The 18,225-nt window shown below is 39.1% G+C and overlaps 1 protein-coding gene across 14 annotated transcripts in view; it reads right to left on the bottom strand.

Moving 5' to 3' along the window:
- RARB (retinoic acid receptor beta) overlaps positions 1 to 18,225 on the bottom strand; it is a 513,024-nt gene that overhangs the window by 136,609 nt on the left and 358,190 nt on the right. The window contains exon 1 of one of the 14 annotated variants that reach the window (XM_039523146.1): positions 1,999 to 2,520. The exons of 12 other annotated variants lie outside the window; for them this stretch is intronic. In XM_039523146.1, coding sequence (XP_039379080.1) covers positions 1,999 to 2,155 — 157 coding nt within the window. In that variant the 5' untranslated portion in view covers positions 2,156 to 2,520. Of the gene's footprint in view, positions 1 to 1,998; positions 2,521 to 18,225 lie in introns of those variants that run through there. One more of the 14 variants, XM_039523148.1, reaches the window with a different exon arrangement.

Raw genomic sequence — 18,225 nt, 5'->3', positions numbered from 1 at the left:
GAAAGTAACCAGCTAACGTGCTTTCCAGTATGAGTGTCATTAACAGTCAGTTCAAATTACAGCCAAACAAATTATAATTCAGGTTCAGCCTGATTTTAAGTTGCCTTGCAGTAAAGTTTAATTGTATTCCTTACAAAATTATGAGACTCAATTTCTGAAAGCACTTTTCAATATTTTTTATTTACTCTTGTTAATATGAGTTTCTTTGATTAGCTGACCTTTTCTGTTATCAACACTTGTCTCTTATCGCTGGCCCTAGGCAAATGACATATTTACCACTCTTCCACTCTGATAAGGGTAATCCTATGTTTAATTTGTTCAAGAACAAACACAACATTTTTCATTTTTTAGAACATGTTTCTAGTTAATAACAAAAGTATAGGAAAGTGCAGATAAAAGCTACACTTTATCTAAAAATTATTTAAACAATTATCGGAATGTGATGAACAATATTTTTCCAGAGAAAGTTTCATATTATGGGACTTGCTTACTAATGAGGCAAAAATTCTAGGATTCAAAGCATTTTTATTACCATAGTTAAACTTATATTTCTGTTTAAATCATGGTAACCAGAGGATACATTTTTAGTGAAATGTCTTTAGTTTCTTACGGTTATGGAAGAACTTTCAAGTAATAGGTTTTCTTTCATATCTTGCGACCTCAAATGTAGAAATATTTTGAAAGTAGCTAAGGGAAAATAAATAAAATATGTTGATTTTTTTTTAATGAGTTTAATTCTTTTGAATTGTAAAGATGTTAAACATTTGAACCCATATAGTTGCCAATCGTTATTGATTTTTACAAGTCTTTTCTCAGTGGTTTACTGGTTCAAGAACTAATGCCATATATATTCTGAGAAAAAGTTTTGCGGAGAGTCATAAATATGATAATCCACCAGGCACTTCTTTTAAGAACTTTTTTTTCTTTAATTCCCTCTGGATAAACATCATTGAAGGGAAAGCTACATTTATTCTTATGCAGCTTTGAACTCTTTGGAAAACAAAGATTTCAGACATAATTCTATAGCTAATGCTGCACTGAAGTGTCAAAGAGTGTGTTAAAAACATTTTGATAGATAGCCAAGTCATTTATCTTAATCAGCGTCAGAGCAGAGAAGCATCCTGCAGGCTCTTTAATGCAGAGTATAGAGGGATGTGTACTGGTACTTGTAATTTCTCAGACTTGAAACTACAGTGTTAAAACACTGCTACTGTTTACCATCTATGTTTCTCAGCACTATGTCAAGATCAGCTAACAAAACAGTAATTTTTTAAAAACTACATTACAGTATCTATGCTCCTCTACTAATCTGAGACTCTGACTGAATCTGCAGGTATGAAAATAATTGATGGCTAAACACAAGGGGAGTTCACAGTTAGTAGTTTTCTAGCAAAACAGCAACTTCTTATAGCAACAAAGTGAAGAAGAAAGGTGGCAGCAAGGTCAGTACAAAGAAATATTGCTTTTTCTTAGCAAGGGAAATATTAATGGAAGCCTAAAACTATCGCCTGATTTCAAGAACATCACCTATACTATGCAGTTTAAAGTCTTTGTAAGGAATGTACAGAATACAATTTTAATTGCTTGGCTGCACTGTTGAAATGTACATCAAGAAAATATGCAATCAATTACCAAGTGTGATGGGAAATTATAGCAGGGAGGCAAAGGAAAGAAAACTACAACAGAGATTCTGTGTAATTTGTCCTTCATTGGACGGAATTTAAAAAGTCGTGCTGTACTATATTATTGTTTTGCATTTTCCTGTTTGCTAAAAACCTGGTTGAAGGGTTGATATACTGTGTAAAAAGGTGGAAACATAAAACATATTTTAAATATTTTTTCTGCGAAAGAAAATAAATATTTACACAACCACATTTTGCATAAGAAAAAGCCCTTACAATCCCTAACACAAATTAAAAGTAGGGGTTTTTTTTGTTTGTTTGTTTTAACTGCATGCAAATAATTTTTTTGAAATCTGGAAAAAATAATGGGACCTACATTGAGCACTGTGCCGGTGTTGCCAGTCTGTTTGTGCCAATCCACTGAAGCATGCTTTCAGAGCCTTCTCCTGGAGCATGCAAGAAGACGGACTTGCAGTGTAGAAATCCAGAATTTGACCAGGGCTCACTGCTAGAACATCCATACAGTCAAACATGATTCCCCTTCTGCAGAACGTCTGCAAAAGTGCTTTCCTCTAGGTGTGGAGGAAAATGGTATATAAAAGTACACCCAACTCCATCAAACTCTGCCCCTTTTTTGGCACGTAGGCTGTTCGTCTTTTTCCCAGACCAGAATCATGAATTATGACAGACAACACAGCTAAAAGCCTGTAATTGATCCAAATGATCATTTACCATTTTCCAGGCTGCTCAGCCAATCCAGCAAGATAGGGGGAAACAAGCAACATTCCAAGTTTTAGTTTCAATCAAATCATTCCAAAAATCCTTTAGAATCAGTCCTGCCTCATAAGTTGCTGTTGAAGATATGATCTTTTTCACATCACACACATCATCAAAGTCCCAGTAATAAAAGACCTTTGATAGTAACTCTAGATCCCCCTCACCAGTGAATAGATCCTTCTGCCTCTGAACAGCTCACTTCCTACTATTTGTGTCACACAGAATGAAAGATTGAATTGCCTAATATATGCGAGTGAACTTTCCATGAACCCTTCCCAGGCTGCTAACCTTCAAATGACCCAAACCAGTCTGACATCACCAGCTCCCAGGATTCTCACACTGCTTAAAAACTCCCAGCAGCCCTGCAAAAGCAGACAGGCAGAGAAGCAGGCAACTATTAGCCATTGCCTTTATACTTTCTTATCTTTAAATAATAAAATCAAAAAAATAAAGAGGAAGATTAAATTGCAAAAAGGCTGCTTCTGGGTCCTGTCTGCACAACAACAAATCTTGTATGCATATCATCTGATTCTAGGTGTGTGGATTATTTTAAGTGCCAGTCTATTTCTTAAATTTCCTGCACAGTCCCTATTTCCTCTGTAGAAAGAATCAGCAACACACAGGCACAATTTGCCACTTTACAGGGACATGGCTACAGACACTAGCTTCTCATCTTGGGGAGACAGCTACTAAAGAACATCACAGACTACACTCCTCCCTGTGCAAATGTGTGGTAATGTTTTGGCTGATATTTGTAACACAGTATCCCTGACAGTCTGGAGCTAAAACTCACCATGCCAGCATCCACTTACTTGAGAATGTTCATAGACCCATAACTAGGAGAGCATTAGGTGCTTCAATATCCACCCCACTTCCACCCCCTCCAGACATCCACGTAAATGTAATTAAACACGGCAAATGAATCATTACAGCCCGAATCCTGCAGACGACTCAGGCTGCTGAAAGAAGTGCAGCGAGCCAAAGTGATAGCATTTGGCACTCAGCATTTGCTCAGCACCAGCGCAGAGAAGTTTCTATGTATGGGGACCCGGTTCTGCCAAGCAGCTCCCAGAATCAGACTGTGACCCCTGTGTTCACACCCTACACACTAGTGCAGTGATCTTTGTACAAAGTATGCCTTGTAAGGTATCATTTGAAAACTCAAAATTTGCTGGTCAGTATTGTCCTGGTAAAATATGTGCGGCAACATAATATGTGGTTATAAGACACCCCTGCATGGTGTTAACAACACACATTCCAAACCCCACAGCCTTGCCCAAAAAGAAGTTGACAAACAGGTCCATCCTCAACAAGAGAATGTGTGATCTGCTTGATTGGCATTTAAGCAGTAAACAGAGTAAGGGAAGACACGGGTGGGGTGCTGGAACAATTTGTATAGTGGGGGTGCTGAGAGTCATTTAACCAAACTGTAAACCCAGTATATAATGGAAGCCACTTCAAGCCAAGGAGTGCGGCAGCATCCCCCATTCCAGCACAGGAAGTTCAAACAAGTGAATAAAAACCAGCAGGGAACATCCTTCCACATAGACTCTTTAGCTCCTGGTTCTCAGCTGGAAATATTTTTCAAGAAAAGGACTGAAATTATTAAAAAAGGAAGGCTGAACACCCCAAGATACCCCCCTCTCTCTCCTTGCCCATCGCATTCACTGCACCTGAAGAGACAAGGAAAAGAGGCATTGGACTCTGGTGGAAGGGTTGTGATCTACAGAGTTTGGTCAGTAAGACACCTGAAAGCAAGGGGTGAGACCATGACTAAAAAAGCACAAAGCTCAGCTGTCTAACTGGTGGTTCAGTCCTGCTCTCTCTCATCTGCATCTCACAAAAGCAGTACACAAAATTCTGTATTTTTGTATAAATAGTCTCCTCCCTATCTTGCGTACGGATCTGAATCCTGTCAGCTCTTTACCTGGATGGATTGCTATCGGTATTTTAGTAATGAAAAGGAAAATGTAATATCAAGTTCTGATACTGTTTTCCCCCTTAAAAAAATAAAAAAGGACAGAAAGAGTGGGGAGTGGAGAGAGATAGCTCAGTGGTTTGAGCATTGGCCTGCTAAACCCAGGGTTGTGAGTTCAATCCTTGAGGGGGCCACTTAGGGATCTGGGGCAAAAATTGGTCCTGCTAGTGAAGGCAGGGGGCTGGACTTGATGACCTTTCAATGTCCCTTCCAGTTCTAAGAGATTGGTATATCTCCAATTATTACCTAAAAGTGGCCTCTTATTTCATGAGCTTGAACTGAGACACCTTGGATCATAGGTGTTGAGAACTTGCATCTTATACTGGCTTTGGGTTAGATTTTCTAAGGCACAAAGGGAAGAGAGGAGCCCAAGTTTCAATAGGAGTTGGGCACTTAATTTCCTTTCATGCCTTTCAATATCTCCCCCTTCAGGTCAATATTGCAGATACTTAGCATTTCCAAAAATCAGACCCACGGTGTCTCAGACTGGGCACCCAAAACCAGAAAAACACAGAATTAGTGGACACCTTTTGAAAACTTCATCTATAACATCTGATGAACCTGGGAACATCATGGGTGGGAAATGCACACAAGAAAAGACAAGAAATACTAAGGAGAGATTCACTTTGGGACCTGACCAACTTGCTTAATGGATGTGATGTTCTTTTTCTGCAGAAAGTCCTTTGATGCGTTAAAAGCTCTGTGACAATACCTGTAGATTGTGTTAACAAAACTTTCTGTAAAGATTCAAGAAGTTAAACAAAACAGCATTGTCCCTTGAAACTGATAGGTCTATACTGAAAACAAACCACTGAACAAAAAGCTCTGTTGTAATCTAGAAGCAAAATCCCTTTGAAGACACAAAAACAAAAGGTTTTCTTAATTTTTTCCCCTCTCAGACAAAAGAGATTTAGCTGCTCCTACAGTAGACATAGTCTCACTTCATCGCCTATCCTGATAGAAGAATTATAGGGCTGGAATGCAACACTGGCATCCAGGGGCTTTTAGAGTCTGTCAGAGGAAACTCACCCCATGCTGAAATTGCTCCAGCTTAAGAAGTGGCTCAGTGACACTTACACTGTAATGTGAAAAGTATGCACAATGCAGACTTACCCAAGCACATTACAACAATTTTCAGCACAGCAAGCAGAGTTCTCACTATTAACAAGGAAAAAAGAGGTGGTGACATTTTACTAAAATCTGATTTTATCATGTGGCTATTGCTTTTTGGTTTTGTTTGTTTGTTCATTTGTGGTGGATAACAAAACTTCATTAAAAGACACTATTTTCTAGCCATATAAAACCTGTTTTCTCATGATGAGAATTTAGGAACATCTAGCGTGTCATCATTCAGATGATTGGAAAGATACACACAGAACAAAACATCTTTTGCCAATTTCCAAGTTAGGAAGAAAGGGGGCTCTGTACAGACTAGAGTTCTGGATATGGTGAACGTTTAGACCAAGAAGGTACCCTGATGAATTACAATGAACAAAACCATACTGACCAAACATGGTTATGTTTATTTTTTAACTGTTCTAATACAATTATATTTAATATAAAACCTATTTGGGGTGCTTTTAATTGCAGATAAGTCATGGGCAACTTCTGAAAATAACTGCCAGTAATTCATGCTTAATTGCATATGAATGGAAGAAGATGGCTTTTTCATACTATATCTAAATGGGCCAGGTAGTTCATCATGTTTTATTATGAATTATAGTTGTGCTAATGATTACAGTTATTACTGAACCATGTGTAATTAACGAATTCCTCAAATAATCTAACAGTTCACCTCTATAGTATTTCTTCTCAGTTCTAGAATTTAATTAATTTATCTCTTCCAAAGTTTTGTTCCTCTGTAAATTGTACAATTCAGGCTCTTTTAAAAAACATAATACAAAGCAGATGTACCTTGATAACTTGGGAGAATTTTTGCAAAAAATAATATTCAAATAGTGTATATCAGACAGCACTAACTACAACCATTTTGAATATACATTGAAGGCATAATTAATAAATTGGTTTATTCAAATGTAACAAAGCTTGAATTATTGACACACATTTTAAACTTTTATCCAGTTCTTGAAAGATTCAAGTGGAAAAGAACTCTCCAAAATTTTCCCTTTAGATCATACAACAACAAAAAATTTGATTTCATGCCATCACCTTGATCTGTTTTTTCTCAATCTGTGGTGGCAAGAAACTTAACAATAAACATATTCTTATCCACAAATGAAATAAAAAGTTCAAGTTGGAAATCCATTTCTTTCAGCATTACTGTATATTTGTCAGTGTTACATAGCACATTTGAAACCCATAATCATAAAACAAAAATTTACAGCTAAGGTTTAGCGTCTACATCTGTTTCTCTGGTTTTTGTACAGCAATTACCCACCGGACAATTCAGAATGAAGCACCATGAATCATGTTCTGCACACATGTTTGTGCTGGTCACTTTTTGTAAAGAACAAGAGTCTGAGGATGCCATAATGTGCTTCACAGAGACTTGTCCAGAATTAGGTTGAATGCTGTGTGCTGTCTAAATAAAAAAGCTTTTACTAGCACCAACATATTATTGGCAGACTGTTACAGCCTTATGTGAAGGACAGAAAAAGAACAAATGCACACACACACAAAAAATCTTTAAAAGAAAACATGTTGGCAGTAGCCTACCTTTTTACATGCATTTTACTATTAATCACATGTAACTCTCTCTTGAAACAGTTTTGACAGCAGAGTAAATGGTTACTAGTGAGTGATGTGTGTGTTTAAGCAGTAAAAGCAGAGACAAAGTGAGGTTTCTTCTACTCCCTAGGCAAGTGCTGACACTGAGCTTGCCGCCTCAACTCTGATACTCAGAGATTCTTTTGTGTCAGTTGCTGGGAGAATCACTGGCAGTTAAATCACTGCCATCACCCACACACAGAGGCTTTGATTTTTACCTCTATATTCAGAATAGATGCTAATATGAAATATTACCTGCCTTTTCTTTTCTTTTTTTAAGTTTGATGACATGGGGTTTAAAATCTGGCTACCCAAATCCCACTGTAGTTTACTGTATTTACTTGTTAATATTGTAGGATGTTTTCACATGCTTGAAGAGTAAGAACAATTTTAACAAACTAGGGAAAAGAAGGCTGAACCAGGGGAATGGCTGAATATTTAAAATATCAAGATACTATTGAAAGGATATGAAACACGTAGCAGGAATCGGACTAGAACAATATTGAACCTACAGAGAGAATATCACAGTACAAATATTTTGACTGGCACAGGAGAGACAGCTTTGATAGATGTGAAGTACAAAAAAAAAAGCAGTCGCAGTGGTGATTCTTGGTTGCTGTACTCCAGAACTCTCAAGTGGCTTTAATGTGGATTCCACATAAGATGCAAGATCAGGTCCTAGCTCCAGGGTTATGTTCCAGATACATTACTAGCAATCGTAAAAGGGGGAAAGTGGGTCCGGTTTCAGGTTCACCACCATAAAATGCTCCTGGAGCATACAGCTCGCCCAGGAGTCTGTTATTGCACATGGCTTTTTGTTTGCTTGTTTTACCATTAGGTACATATTTTCAAAAAAAAAAATTTTTAATGTTTTTATAACCTAAAGGATATTACTAACAACACAATTACATGCATATAAAGATATCCAAAACAATCATATCTGTGCATAATTTACATTTTAAAAATCAGGTAGTTGCACTTTATTCTCCTGCTGCCTGCAGCTTTAGGAATAGCGATGGTAGGTCGGATCCAAAGTCCACCTAGCCCAGTATCTTGTCTCTAGTGCTTCAGAGGCAGCTGTAAAAACCTAGAAGTGGGCAGCAGTGGGATAACGTGCTCACCATAACAGGCCTCCTACTGATCTCTAACAGAGATTGGCTCAATATCCTTTATACAAATTTTGTCATTAACTATGATAACTGGATCTTCTTGATAGCCAGATCAATTCCCAGTCCTTTTTTGAGTCCTGTTAAATTCTTGGCCTCTATCACTGAGAGGGATAATACATTATTGGCTTTTGAAACAGAGTGGGATAATACTTTAAAAAAATTGTAATACTAATCTATATGGTAAATTTAAAAATAGACAAAAAATCTCCTTGAGGCCCAACAGGCGAGCTGTAGACACCAGCAGAATTCAGTAGTGCTTGTGACATCACCAGCATAGCACATGGACAGGGAGGAGGTGACCTGCAATTTTGAGGGACCCAAAAAGAAAAGATAGTACATATGAAATTAGCTACATACTGAATGGGCCTCTCCCTGCTTGCTGCTTGGGGGATCCAGAACACTGCAATTACTAAATGTCTTCCACTAAAAGCTATTGGCAAATAATTATTTTTTAAATGGATTGAGAATTGGTGTTTCAAGTTTTACCTATAAAGAGATTTTTACAGCTAGATTATAAATCTCCCCAAATAGATAGTTTTAATGGAAATGCTGAGGCAACCTTAGCTATGGAGTCATGAATGGCTCTGACATACTGTATTATATAATCTGGTGAGAATGTGGATTGGGAGATCTATAAAATGTAAGCAGAAGTAAGATAAAAAGGAATAGAAAAGGAAGTAGAAATATTGAACATTAAACTGCTGAGAATATTTCTGCTAAAGATAAGCACTCTTCATGCTTAATACGCTCACAGTTAGTTGAAGGTACAAGTGCACAATGATCCACTAATAATAATAGTAGAGAAACCAAGAGGCTGTTTGAATAATTGTTTTGTTTCTGACTTTTCTAAGGAGGAAGAGGATGGAGACCTGCCTAAGAAAGGGATTACATTTCCTGGTACGATTGGGGAGGAGTAAGATAATGTGTATGGAGAAGGAAGATAATGTGTACAAAACAATAGACATAGCTGTGGAAAGACTGGACAATTTAAAATAGACAAAGTACTAGGTCCAGATAACATACAACCCCAACCGTTAAAGGAAATGAGGGCAGAAATTAGTGAGAACTAGTATATTTAGAAGTTCTCTGTTGACAGATCAGATTCCTGGGGACTGGACACACACAGCAGCATTGCTTAAACAAATGCCACAGTATTCAGCAAATGATTGTGAAATTCATCCCTGGGCATAAGAACATAACAAGGGCTATTCCTGACCTAACAAGTATTTTGAAAGTTTAAGAGGTAGCTAAGTGGAATATAGACCTTGTGGTTGTCCTCTGCACAAGGGAGAATTTCACACAGATTTAGCTTAGAATTCATCGTGGACTGAACACAAGAAACAAATTTCTAGAAGATTTTGATGGTGGAAAACCTAATATAAAGGCAATGGGCCAGATTCTCAGCTGGTGTAAATTGGCATAGCTCCACTGACTTCAACAGATTTCCACATGTATTTAAGACATGCACTTCTTTCTTAATTAGTTCACAGAGAAGAGTAGTGCTATATACTGTATCTCTTGCTAGGGAACAATGAAAAAGTTTTTTAGCTGCAAATGGGCAAAAAAACAAAAACAAACGATCCATATAAGAAATAGTGAAGATGTGGTGGTATAGTTGTGGTGTCCATTGGCTTGTTAAAGGTGATAAAAATCAGTTTAATGGGTAGTGACATTCTTCTGATTTATACTTGCTGAACAAAGAATGCCAAAGAAAAACCCCAGTGAACTGAAATGAGAGCACTACAGTGAATGGGAAAAGGCATTGAGAACATATATTGGCCTCCGGTAAAGAATAAAAATTCACCAAGAGTTACCACACTTTGGTCTCTGAGAAAGCTCAGTAATCCCCTCTATTTAATATAAGTAATGAAGGGGCTGTCACTCAGATTCTTACTTTTAAATGGCAGCTATTACACCTCTACCCCAATATAACACAAATTTGGATATAACGTGCTAAAGCAGTGCTCTGGGGCGGGGAGGGGCTGCACACTCTGGTGGGTCAAAGCAAGTTCGATATAATGTGGTTTCACCTACAATGCGGTAAGATTTTTTGGCTCCCGAGGACAGCGTTATATCGAGGTAGAGGTGTATATTTTTAGTTAATTTTGGTTCTATGTCAATGATAGAAAAGGTTGATTGCATCTTTCCTTCTTTAGAAATTACTATAACTACTGACAGATAATTAACTCGAATGTGGTCTTATAATTTTTGGCATATTACCCCAATAGCATAGCTTTTGTTACTGATTTATAGTAAATCAATCGCAATTCTGTGGAAATCTGAAAGTTGAAATGTTTTTGTTCTACTCATTTTCTAAACAGACTGATATTTTTTGTTTTTTAAAAATTTCTGCAAAATTTACAAAAATTTGAAACATTGACATTTTGAAAAGATGTTTCAGTATTTAAGAAATCTCACCAGGTGACTAAACTAACCAACCAAAGTAGATAATATACTAAATATACTAATATGCTAATACAAAATATACTAGATAATGTAGTAAAAATGACACTCACCTGAAAAAAAACCACAAAAATGAAAAATGAGCAATGCAGGGAATGGGCCTCATGGAGCACATATGCCATAGGGCAGACAAATGACACAAGACAAATCATGTCAACCAGGTTCTCTCAGGCTTACATTTGTCACTCATTTATGTCCAAAGATCTTGAAAATTTTCAGAAACACCAAAATGGTTTTCTGAAAATTTGTTTTCAAAACAGGTAATTTTTTGATGGAACATTTTTTCATTTTGAAAGGTTTTGTTTGTGAAACCCATGTTCTCACAATCAACAACAACAAAAAAAGCGTAGAGTCAGTTAATTCCATTTCATAGGTTCTAGTCATTCCCTCTGCTGGAAAAATAAGTAGGAGGGGACTTCAGGGGAAGGAAATATCAGTGAAAAACCCACTCAAAGAGATCTATCTCCCATATCAACTTGTCAAGAGTCACCACTAGAGCAGGTTGAAATTTTTCCACAGTCGCGACCTGCCGGTGACTTTTATTAAAAATAACTGACAGAATCTTAACCTTACTGATGACATGAAGCAGGATTCTTACAATCTGCTCCCCAAGCTAGCAGATGCTTTATGCCTGGTGAAAATAAGCTGTATAAATCCAGAGAAGAGGAAATAACACAATAAGGTGAGTAGTCATTTTTGAATGTCCGTTGAGGGTACAAGCGAGACAAGTTAGGTGAGGTAATATCTTTTATTGGGGAATAACTTCTGTTGAGGGAAGGTATAAGCTTTTGAGCTATACAGAGCTCTTCTTCAGGAAGGAAATGAGAATGTCTGAGCTAAATACAAGTTGGGACAGACTGTTACACAAAAGGAATAATGCATATTGTAGGTGGTCACTTGAAATTAAATGGGCAATTGAGGGTTAAAAACTGTTATGCCTAAGGGGTTTGAAGTGGACAATTAAGGGTAGCAGGCAGTGTGGTGTGTTACTAATTGTTGTAATGAGCCATAAAACCAGTGTCTCTGTTGAGTCCATATTTTTTGTGTCTAGTAGAGTTATTAATTTAAGTTCCCAGGCTTGCCTTTGGAAGGTGTTATGCAAATTTCCATTGACAGGGAGGACTGAACGGTCAGATATGAAGTGATCCTTTTGTAAAAAATGTTCACCCACAGGTCATATAGTGTTTTTCTCTTTTATCATTTTTCTGTGTGAGTTCATTCGAGAGTATAGTGATTATCTGGTTTCAACCACATAGTTGGTTAGTGGAGGCATTTAGTGCACTGGATGAGATATACCATATGTTGTGATAGGCATGTATAGGACGCATGAATCTTGAAAGGTGTGTTGTGGCAGATATTGATCATTGTAGCAGTGGAGATATACCTGTGGGTTTTGCATCTGTTGTTCTGGCAGGGTCTAGTACTGCTTTGAGTTGATGTGTCCTGGTCTGTGGGGAGCTTGCTTATGATGATGAGCATGTTAAGGTTGGGGGATTGTTTGAAGGCCAGAAGAAGGGTTTCAGGAAAGATTTCCTTCAGGATGTGGTCCTCATCGAGTATTGGCTGTAAGTGTTTGATGATACCCTGTATAGGTTCCAGTGTGGGGTGGTAAGTGACAGGTAGGGGTGTGCAATGTTGTTTTTTCTGTATTGAAGGAGGCTCTCCCAGGGTATCTGGGTGGCCCTTTCCAAGATTTGATCTACTTCTCTGGGGAGTCTCCTTGTTTAGTGAGATGGGTATAGAGGTGTGCATCTTGGACTTTCTCTTTGGAGCACATTCTGTGGTATCTGAGTCCTGGCTGTGCATAACAGATTTTTTGCTGTGTCTAGAGTGGTTGCTGCATCTGTGGAGCTAAGTGTGGTAATCAGTGGTTTTCTTGTATACAGTTGTTTGTAGGGATCTATTGTTTAAGTTAATTGTAGTGTCAAGGAAGTTGATGCTGGTGTGGGAGTGTTCTAGAGAGAGTCTGATGGATGGGTGATGGTTGTTGCAGTGGATACCTATGAGAGAGTTTAGATCTTCTGTCAAATATCATCAACATATCTCAGGTATATCATTGATTTTGTGGTGTGTTTTTTCCAGAAATTCTTCCTTGAGGTGGCCCATGAACACACTGATATACCAGGGAGCCATTCCAGTACCCAGGACTGTTCCCACAGTTTGGACAAAGTGCTTCCTGCTAAACACGAAGGTCGAAATGGATGAGTTTGGCAATGTGTTTTGGGTGGATTTCCAAGCACTGTGCATTATCTTGTAGGTATACGAGGCAGGCAGCGATGATGTCATGGTAAGGGATATTAGTGTATAGGCACTATGGTGTCAAGAATGGTGTTCTGGGGAGATTGTTTAAGTTGTGGAGTTACTGAAGGAAGTCGTTAGTGTCTTGGAGGAAGCTAGTACACTGTGTGGTGAGTGGTTTAAGGATGGTAGCTATGTATTCTGATGTTCCTTCAATAAGAGTGCCCTGGCCCGATATGAAGGATTTGCCTGGGTTCCCCTTGTTTGTGTATCTCGAGAAGCACGTAAAAGGTCCTTGGGGTGGGTTCTGTGAGGTATGAAGTTGTGGGGTTTTTCTTGGAGTTGTTTGGGAAAGGATTTGATGGTCTTTTTAAATTCCTTTGTGAACTGTGGTGTGGGATCTTCTTTCAGTTCTTTATGGGGGTAGTGTCAGAGAGTTGTCTGTTGGCCTTGTTGACGTGGTCATCAAGATTAAGGACTACGACAGTGCCTCCTTTACCTGCGAGTTGGCTTTCAGGGACGGTATAGCTGTCCTCTCAATGGTAAAAAGATTGTGATGAAGGTGTTTATTGAGGATTTCATAGTCAATTTTTTTCCTGAAGCAACTGATGTAATGACCCAATGTGTGGTTTTGCCACTGAGAGATGTCCAGTCAAATTATTCTTTTTTCTTACGACTGTCAGTGGGGATTTGGTAGTTGTGTGTGGTGTCATCTTTGTTCTGAAAGAATTCCTTGCGGTGGAGTTGGCAGAAAAATTCTTCTAGTTTTCCACATTTGTAAGTGATCAGATTCTGTAGCGGGGCAAAAGTTCAGTGCTTTGGAGAGCACACATACTTCAGTTCCAGTTGGGGTAGTCTTGATAGATTGATGATGTTGGGGTATCGTGTAGTGTCCATGTAGTGGGTCATGGTGTCTTGGTTTCTCCCAGAGGTGGTGGTGTTCTGTGGGTTGTGAAGGAGTTGTAGTTGGTTCCATTCTTTGTCTTTGTGTTTGATAGCTATCAACAGGAGTTTTTTTAATAGTTGTTTTGCATTTCCTGTATGAGCTCTAGGTAGATTTTCTGATTTTTTCTTCTATTGTGCAAGACGATGTGATGATTTATGTATGTAAGGTGTAGGAGATGGGTCCTCAATTTTTGTTTGCTCCTTCTGCAGATCTGTTCAGCTTAATTGGAATTGTATGTAGTGGTCAGAGGATTATAGATGTTAAGTCCTCTGGGGATGATTTTTGTTTCTTGCATTTGCAAAGGAAGCAGGTGTCACTGTTTAGTCTGTTTATTCATGTTGTCAAGTTTCCATTTTAAACAGCAGTGTTGTTGTAGCCATGTTGGCCCCAGGACAGCAGAGAAACAAGGTAGGTAAGATAATATATTTTATTGGAGCAACTTCTGCTGGTGGAACGTACATGTAATAATTGCCCTGTTCTGTTCATTCCATCTGAAGCATTTGGCACTAGCTAATGGGTAGAAGACAGGATATTGGGTTAGATCAGGGGTGGGCAAACTACGGCCTGCGGGAAGAGCGGCAGAGGGCTCCATGCACTGCCCTCGCCTGCAAGCACCGCCCCCCACAACTCCCATTGGCCAGGAATGGAGAACCACAGCCAATGGGAGCTTCGGGGTAGGTACCCACAGGCAAGGGCAGCGCGTGAAGCCCTCTGCTCCCCACTCCTGCAGGGGCTGCAGGGACATGGTGCCAGCCTCTTCCAGGAGTGGTGTGGGGCTAGGGCAGGCAGGGAGCAATTATCTGCACTACTTATGCTCCCCAACCCCCTGCCCTGAGCCTCCTGCCGCATCCCACACCCCTTCTGCACCCCATCCCCCTGCCCTGAGCCCCTGCCTGCACCCCACACCCCCTCCCACACCCCACACTCCCTCCCATACCCCAACCCCCTGCCCCAGCCCTACATTCAGGCCCTCCATGCAATTTCCCCACCCAGATGTGGCCCTCAGGCCAAAAAGTTTGCCCACCCCTGGGCTAGATGGACCATTGTCCTGACCCAGTATGGCCATTCTTACGTTCCTATTGCATCCATGAACTAGAAACAGTATCAATTGTGCTGTGTCTGAATCATCTGTAGAAGCTTTTCCAAACCGATTTTACTCTCTCTGAATCCTCACATCTTCCAAGCTGTTCTTTTTAGTGTATTGATTCCTTTGGGCAAGTCCACATGATAAAAATTATGTGGTATTACCCTCACGCCTCTGATTGGCTGATCAGAATATCAACCCTGCTCAGAAGCCATTTCATCTTGGTTTCTTGCACAGAGAGGCTGCATTTCAGCTGGAGTTTTCAATCCATTGAGACTCTGGCTGAACTCTTCAGCACAGCCCTTGCCATCCCACACAGAAAAGAGTTCCCTTTATTCCATCCACAGCTCTGGGCAAATCGCCATGTGAAAAGACATCAAGTGAGTAGGACATTAATCTCTGGAGCCATCTGAAGGTTACTACAGGTTAATTTAGGATCAGGATCTGCCTAGCACTTACCCGGAGGTGAGGAGCATGGGGAGAGGGCTAAGGAACCTGAGCGCCTTGCACATTCTGTATAAGGGAATTCCAGTTCTTGTGTTCACGGGAGTGCATGAGCTGATCCTTCTCTCCTGCTCTGGCGTGCACAGCCTCCCAAAGGGAGTTAGATAGGGGAAAGGAAGCAGGGCCATTGCCCAAACCCCCATGGAGCTGGCTGACTGCAGAGGGCAGAAATAAGCCTCATCCCATTGAGGGCATAGAACAGTTGTGCAGCAGTTGTGTGCTCAGGCTCCTGCTGTTCTCCTGGGTCAGTACAGCACCATGGACCCCCTTACTACGGGCTAAACGGCGGAACTGAGGCCTCAATGAATCGTTCATTAATACACATTTTAAAGTCTCGCAAAAGTTAAAACTCTGTCTGCTTGATTCCTAACCCTGCTCTTTTCATAACTATGTGTATCAGAAAAAGTGAGCTTGCTAGCAGGACTGGTGCATGCTATTGTGATACAGCACTGAGTTCAACTAACTTAACAGTGCTGCTAGGTTATGTCACAGGCAGCCAGTGCCTTGTAAGCGTGTCAGAAAAGTGAAGAGCTTTGCCAATACCAATCATCAGACAGAAAACCTCACTGGAAAGAATGAGGCAAGGAGATCTAAGTGAAGTGTAAAACATATTGAGAATTCAACCACATGTTGACAAATACCACTCCACTCTTTTTCCCCCTATCAGAGCCTAACAGCTGAAGCAGAGATTTCTAAGTGCTGTTTTCACAGGCCAGGCTTGGCTTCTCCCTCATCTTATCAGTAACCTTCAAAGGCCTCCAGATGAATCTCTTCCAGAACCACCCCCCTCCATATTCTGTATAAATATATTGGCTCTGTCAAACAGGCTTTGATAGAGCTGTGAGACTTTGGAAAACTTACACACCTGTCTCCTTTAAAAAAATTCACCCCTAAAAAGATAGTTATCCCTCATGCACAAGCAAATTTGTGAGCACTGAAACCGGAAAATGCAAATGAGAGTGCTAGAAAAATGTGCACGCCACAACAGAACACTGGATTGAGAACCCACTAAGAATCAGGTTCTCTTTTATTCTAGTATATTTACAGAGGGGGTTTTTTGGAGTCTCAAATTTAAAAAAACATTTTCCAGTTTTTAAGCAAGCAATGAACTTCACTGCTAAAAATCATTTTTTCATCTGCCACTAACAGTTATCAAATGTAACATTTTCAGAGGGAAAAATAAGCACTTGAATGCTCATCTTTTTTCTGTCTTGTCTTTGGAGTAAAATTAATTAAGACTCCACAGGAGAATTTGAAAGAAGCTGAAGTTTAATTCCAGTTCAGAAAAACTCCACTGATAACACATAACCAATGAATCCTAAGATAGAAGCATTATATTGTCAGAAAAAAATCTCATTGGCTGAAAATCTCTGACCTTTACAGCAAGATAGTGTTACATAACTCCTCACAACAGATTAACCCTTTTCTGGTTTCCCCACATGCTGTATGACTCAGAAGACATTTTTCCTCTTCCAATGCAAACTAATTATGCAAATGTGTACTATTTGGTTAAAATAACAAAAAAATCCTGTGCCCTTAAAGGGGTAGCAAAAGAATCAAAAGACTGCCCCTTACAGTGCAAGGAGCATAAACAATGCAGGGAGTTAAAACTGGCATGGGCTTTATTGACTGTGGTCAAATATCATATTTACTAAAAATAAAATGTATTTTTCATAAAGTATTGTACACATATCATGGTGTGGTCAGATCCATGTGATAAACTGCATTTATTGTTCACCTCACCTGCACTCTGCCCACTAATCTATGTCCATCAGGACTACTATTAACATTCCACATGCCTGAGCAGACTCAAACATATAGCACATGAAAAAAAAAAGAACCTAGAAGAGAAATGTTTCTTCCCTCTGCCAAATGTAGAATTTCCCCTCAAAATCACATGTCCAGTGTTGCCACCTCTGGCTATATCATTGCGAGTTTCATTGTATTTGTCCATTTGGTTTCTTTTAAAGCTCCAGCTCCAAGCATCTAGTGATTATGAGAGAATCTCCACTTCCATTTAAAAAAAAAAGTTTATAGCCTCCATGGTTACCGGGAAGAGCTTAAAATGTGAATACTATAAGCTCAAAAACCAGAAGACAAATACAAAGAATCCAAAGTTCATTATTTTTCAAATCTCATGATTTTTAAGCTGCTTCAAATTATATTTACAATACAGTAACATTCAGTTTCGTGCATTAAAACTAAAAGGTTCTTCTTGGACAGCTTAACTGTTTTCTTCATATAAGAAAAAAAATTAGAAGTATCTGGATTACCAATGGCAGTTTTGCATATGTAAAAAGAAAAGGTACTTTAAGGAAGGTTTGCTACCTACAAATTCATTACCAAGAATACTTTTAAATTTCATTGTGGGTAAAAGTTTTGGCTCAAACGCTGCAGAAATATCAGTGACATCACTGGGACTTTTGCCAGTGTAAAAGTAACGACTAAAGGATTCGGTTTAATATGTTTATATTGTGTTGAAAATATCTTTTCAAAGAAATGCAATGGGTTCCTATCAAACCTTAATTTCATTAAACTAATGCTTTCCAGCATAATGAAGAAGAGGCTACAAAATGTAAGTGTACTGTCATGTTCTGGTATTAAGATAGAGATATCAAAATAAATTTGCAACTATATCATTATATCAATCTCCAGTATTACTGCATCAGTACCATAACCATAATTAACTAGCTGCAGGTCAAATTACTAATAAATCT

Source organism: Mauremys reevesii, linkage group 2 (assembly GCF_016161935.1).
Source record: "Mauremys reevesii isolate NIE-2019 linkage group 2, ASM1616193v1, whole genome shotgun sequence".
Taxonomy (NCBI): domain Eukaryota; kingdom Metazoa; phylum Chordata; order Testudines; family Geoemydidae; genus Mauremys; species Mauremys reevesii.
This window is presented reverse-complemented; position numbering and strand designations above follow the sequence as displayed.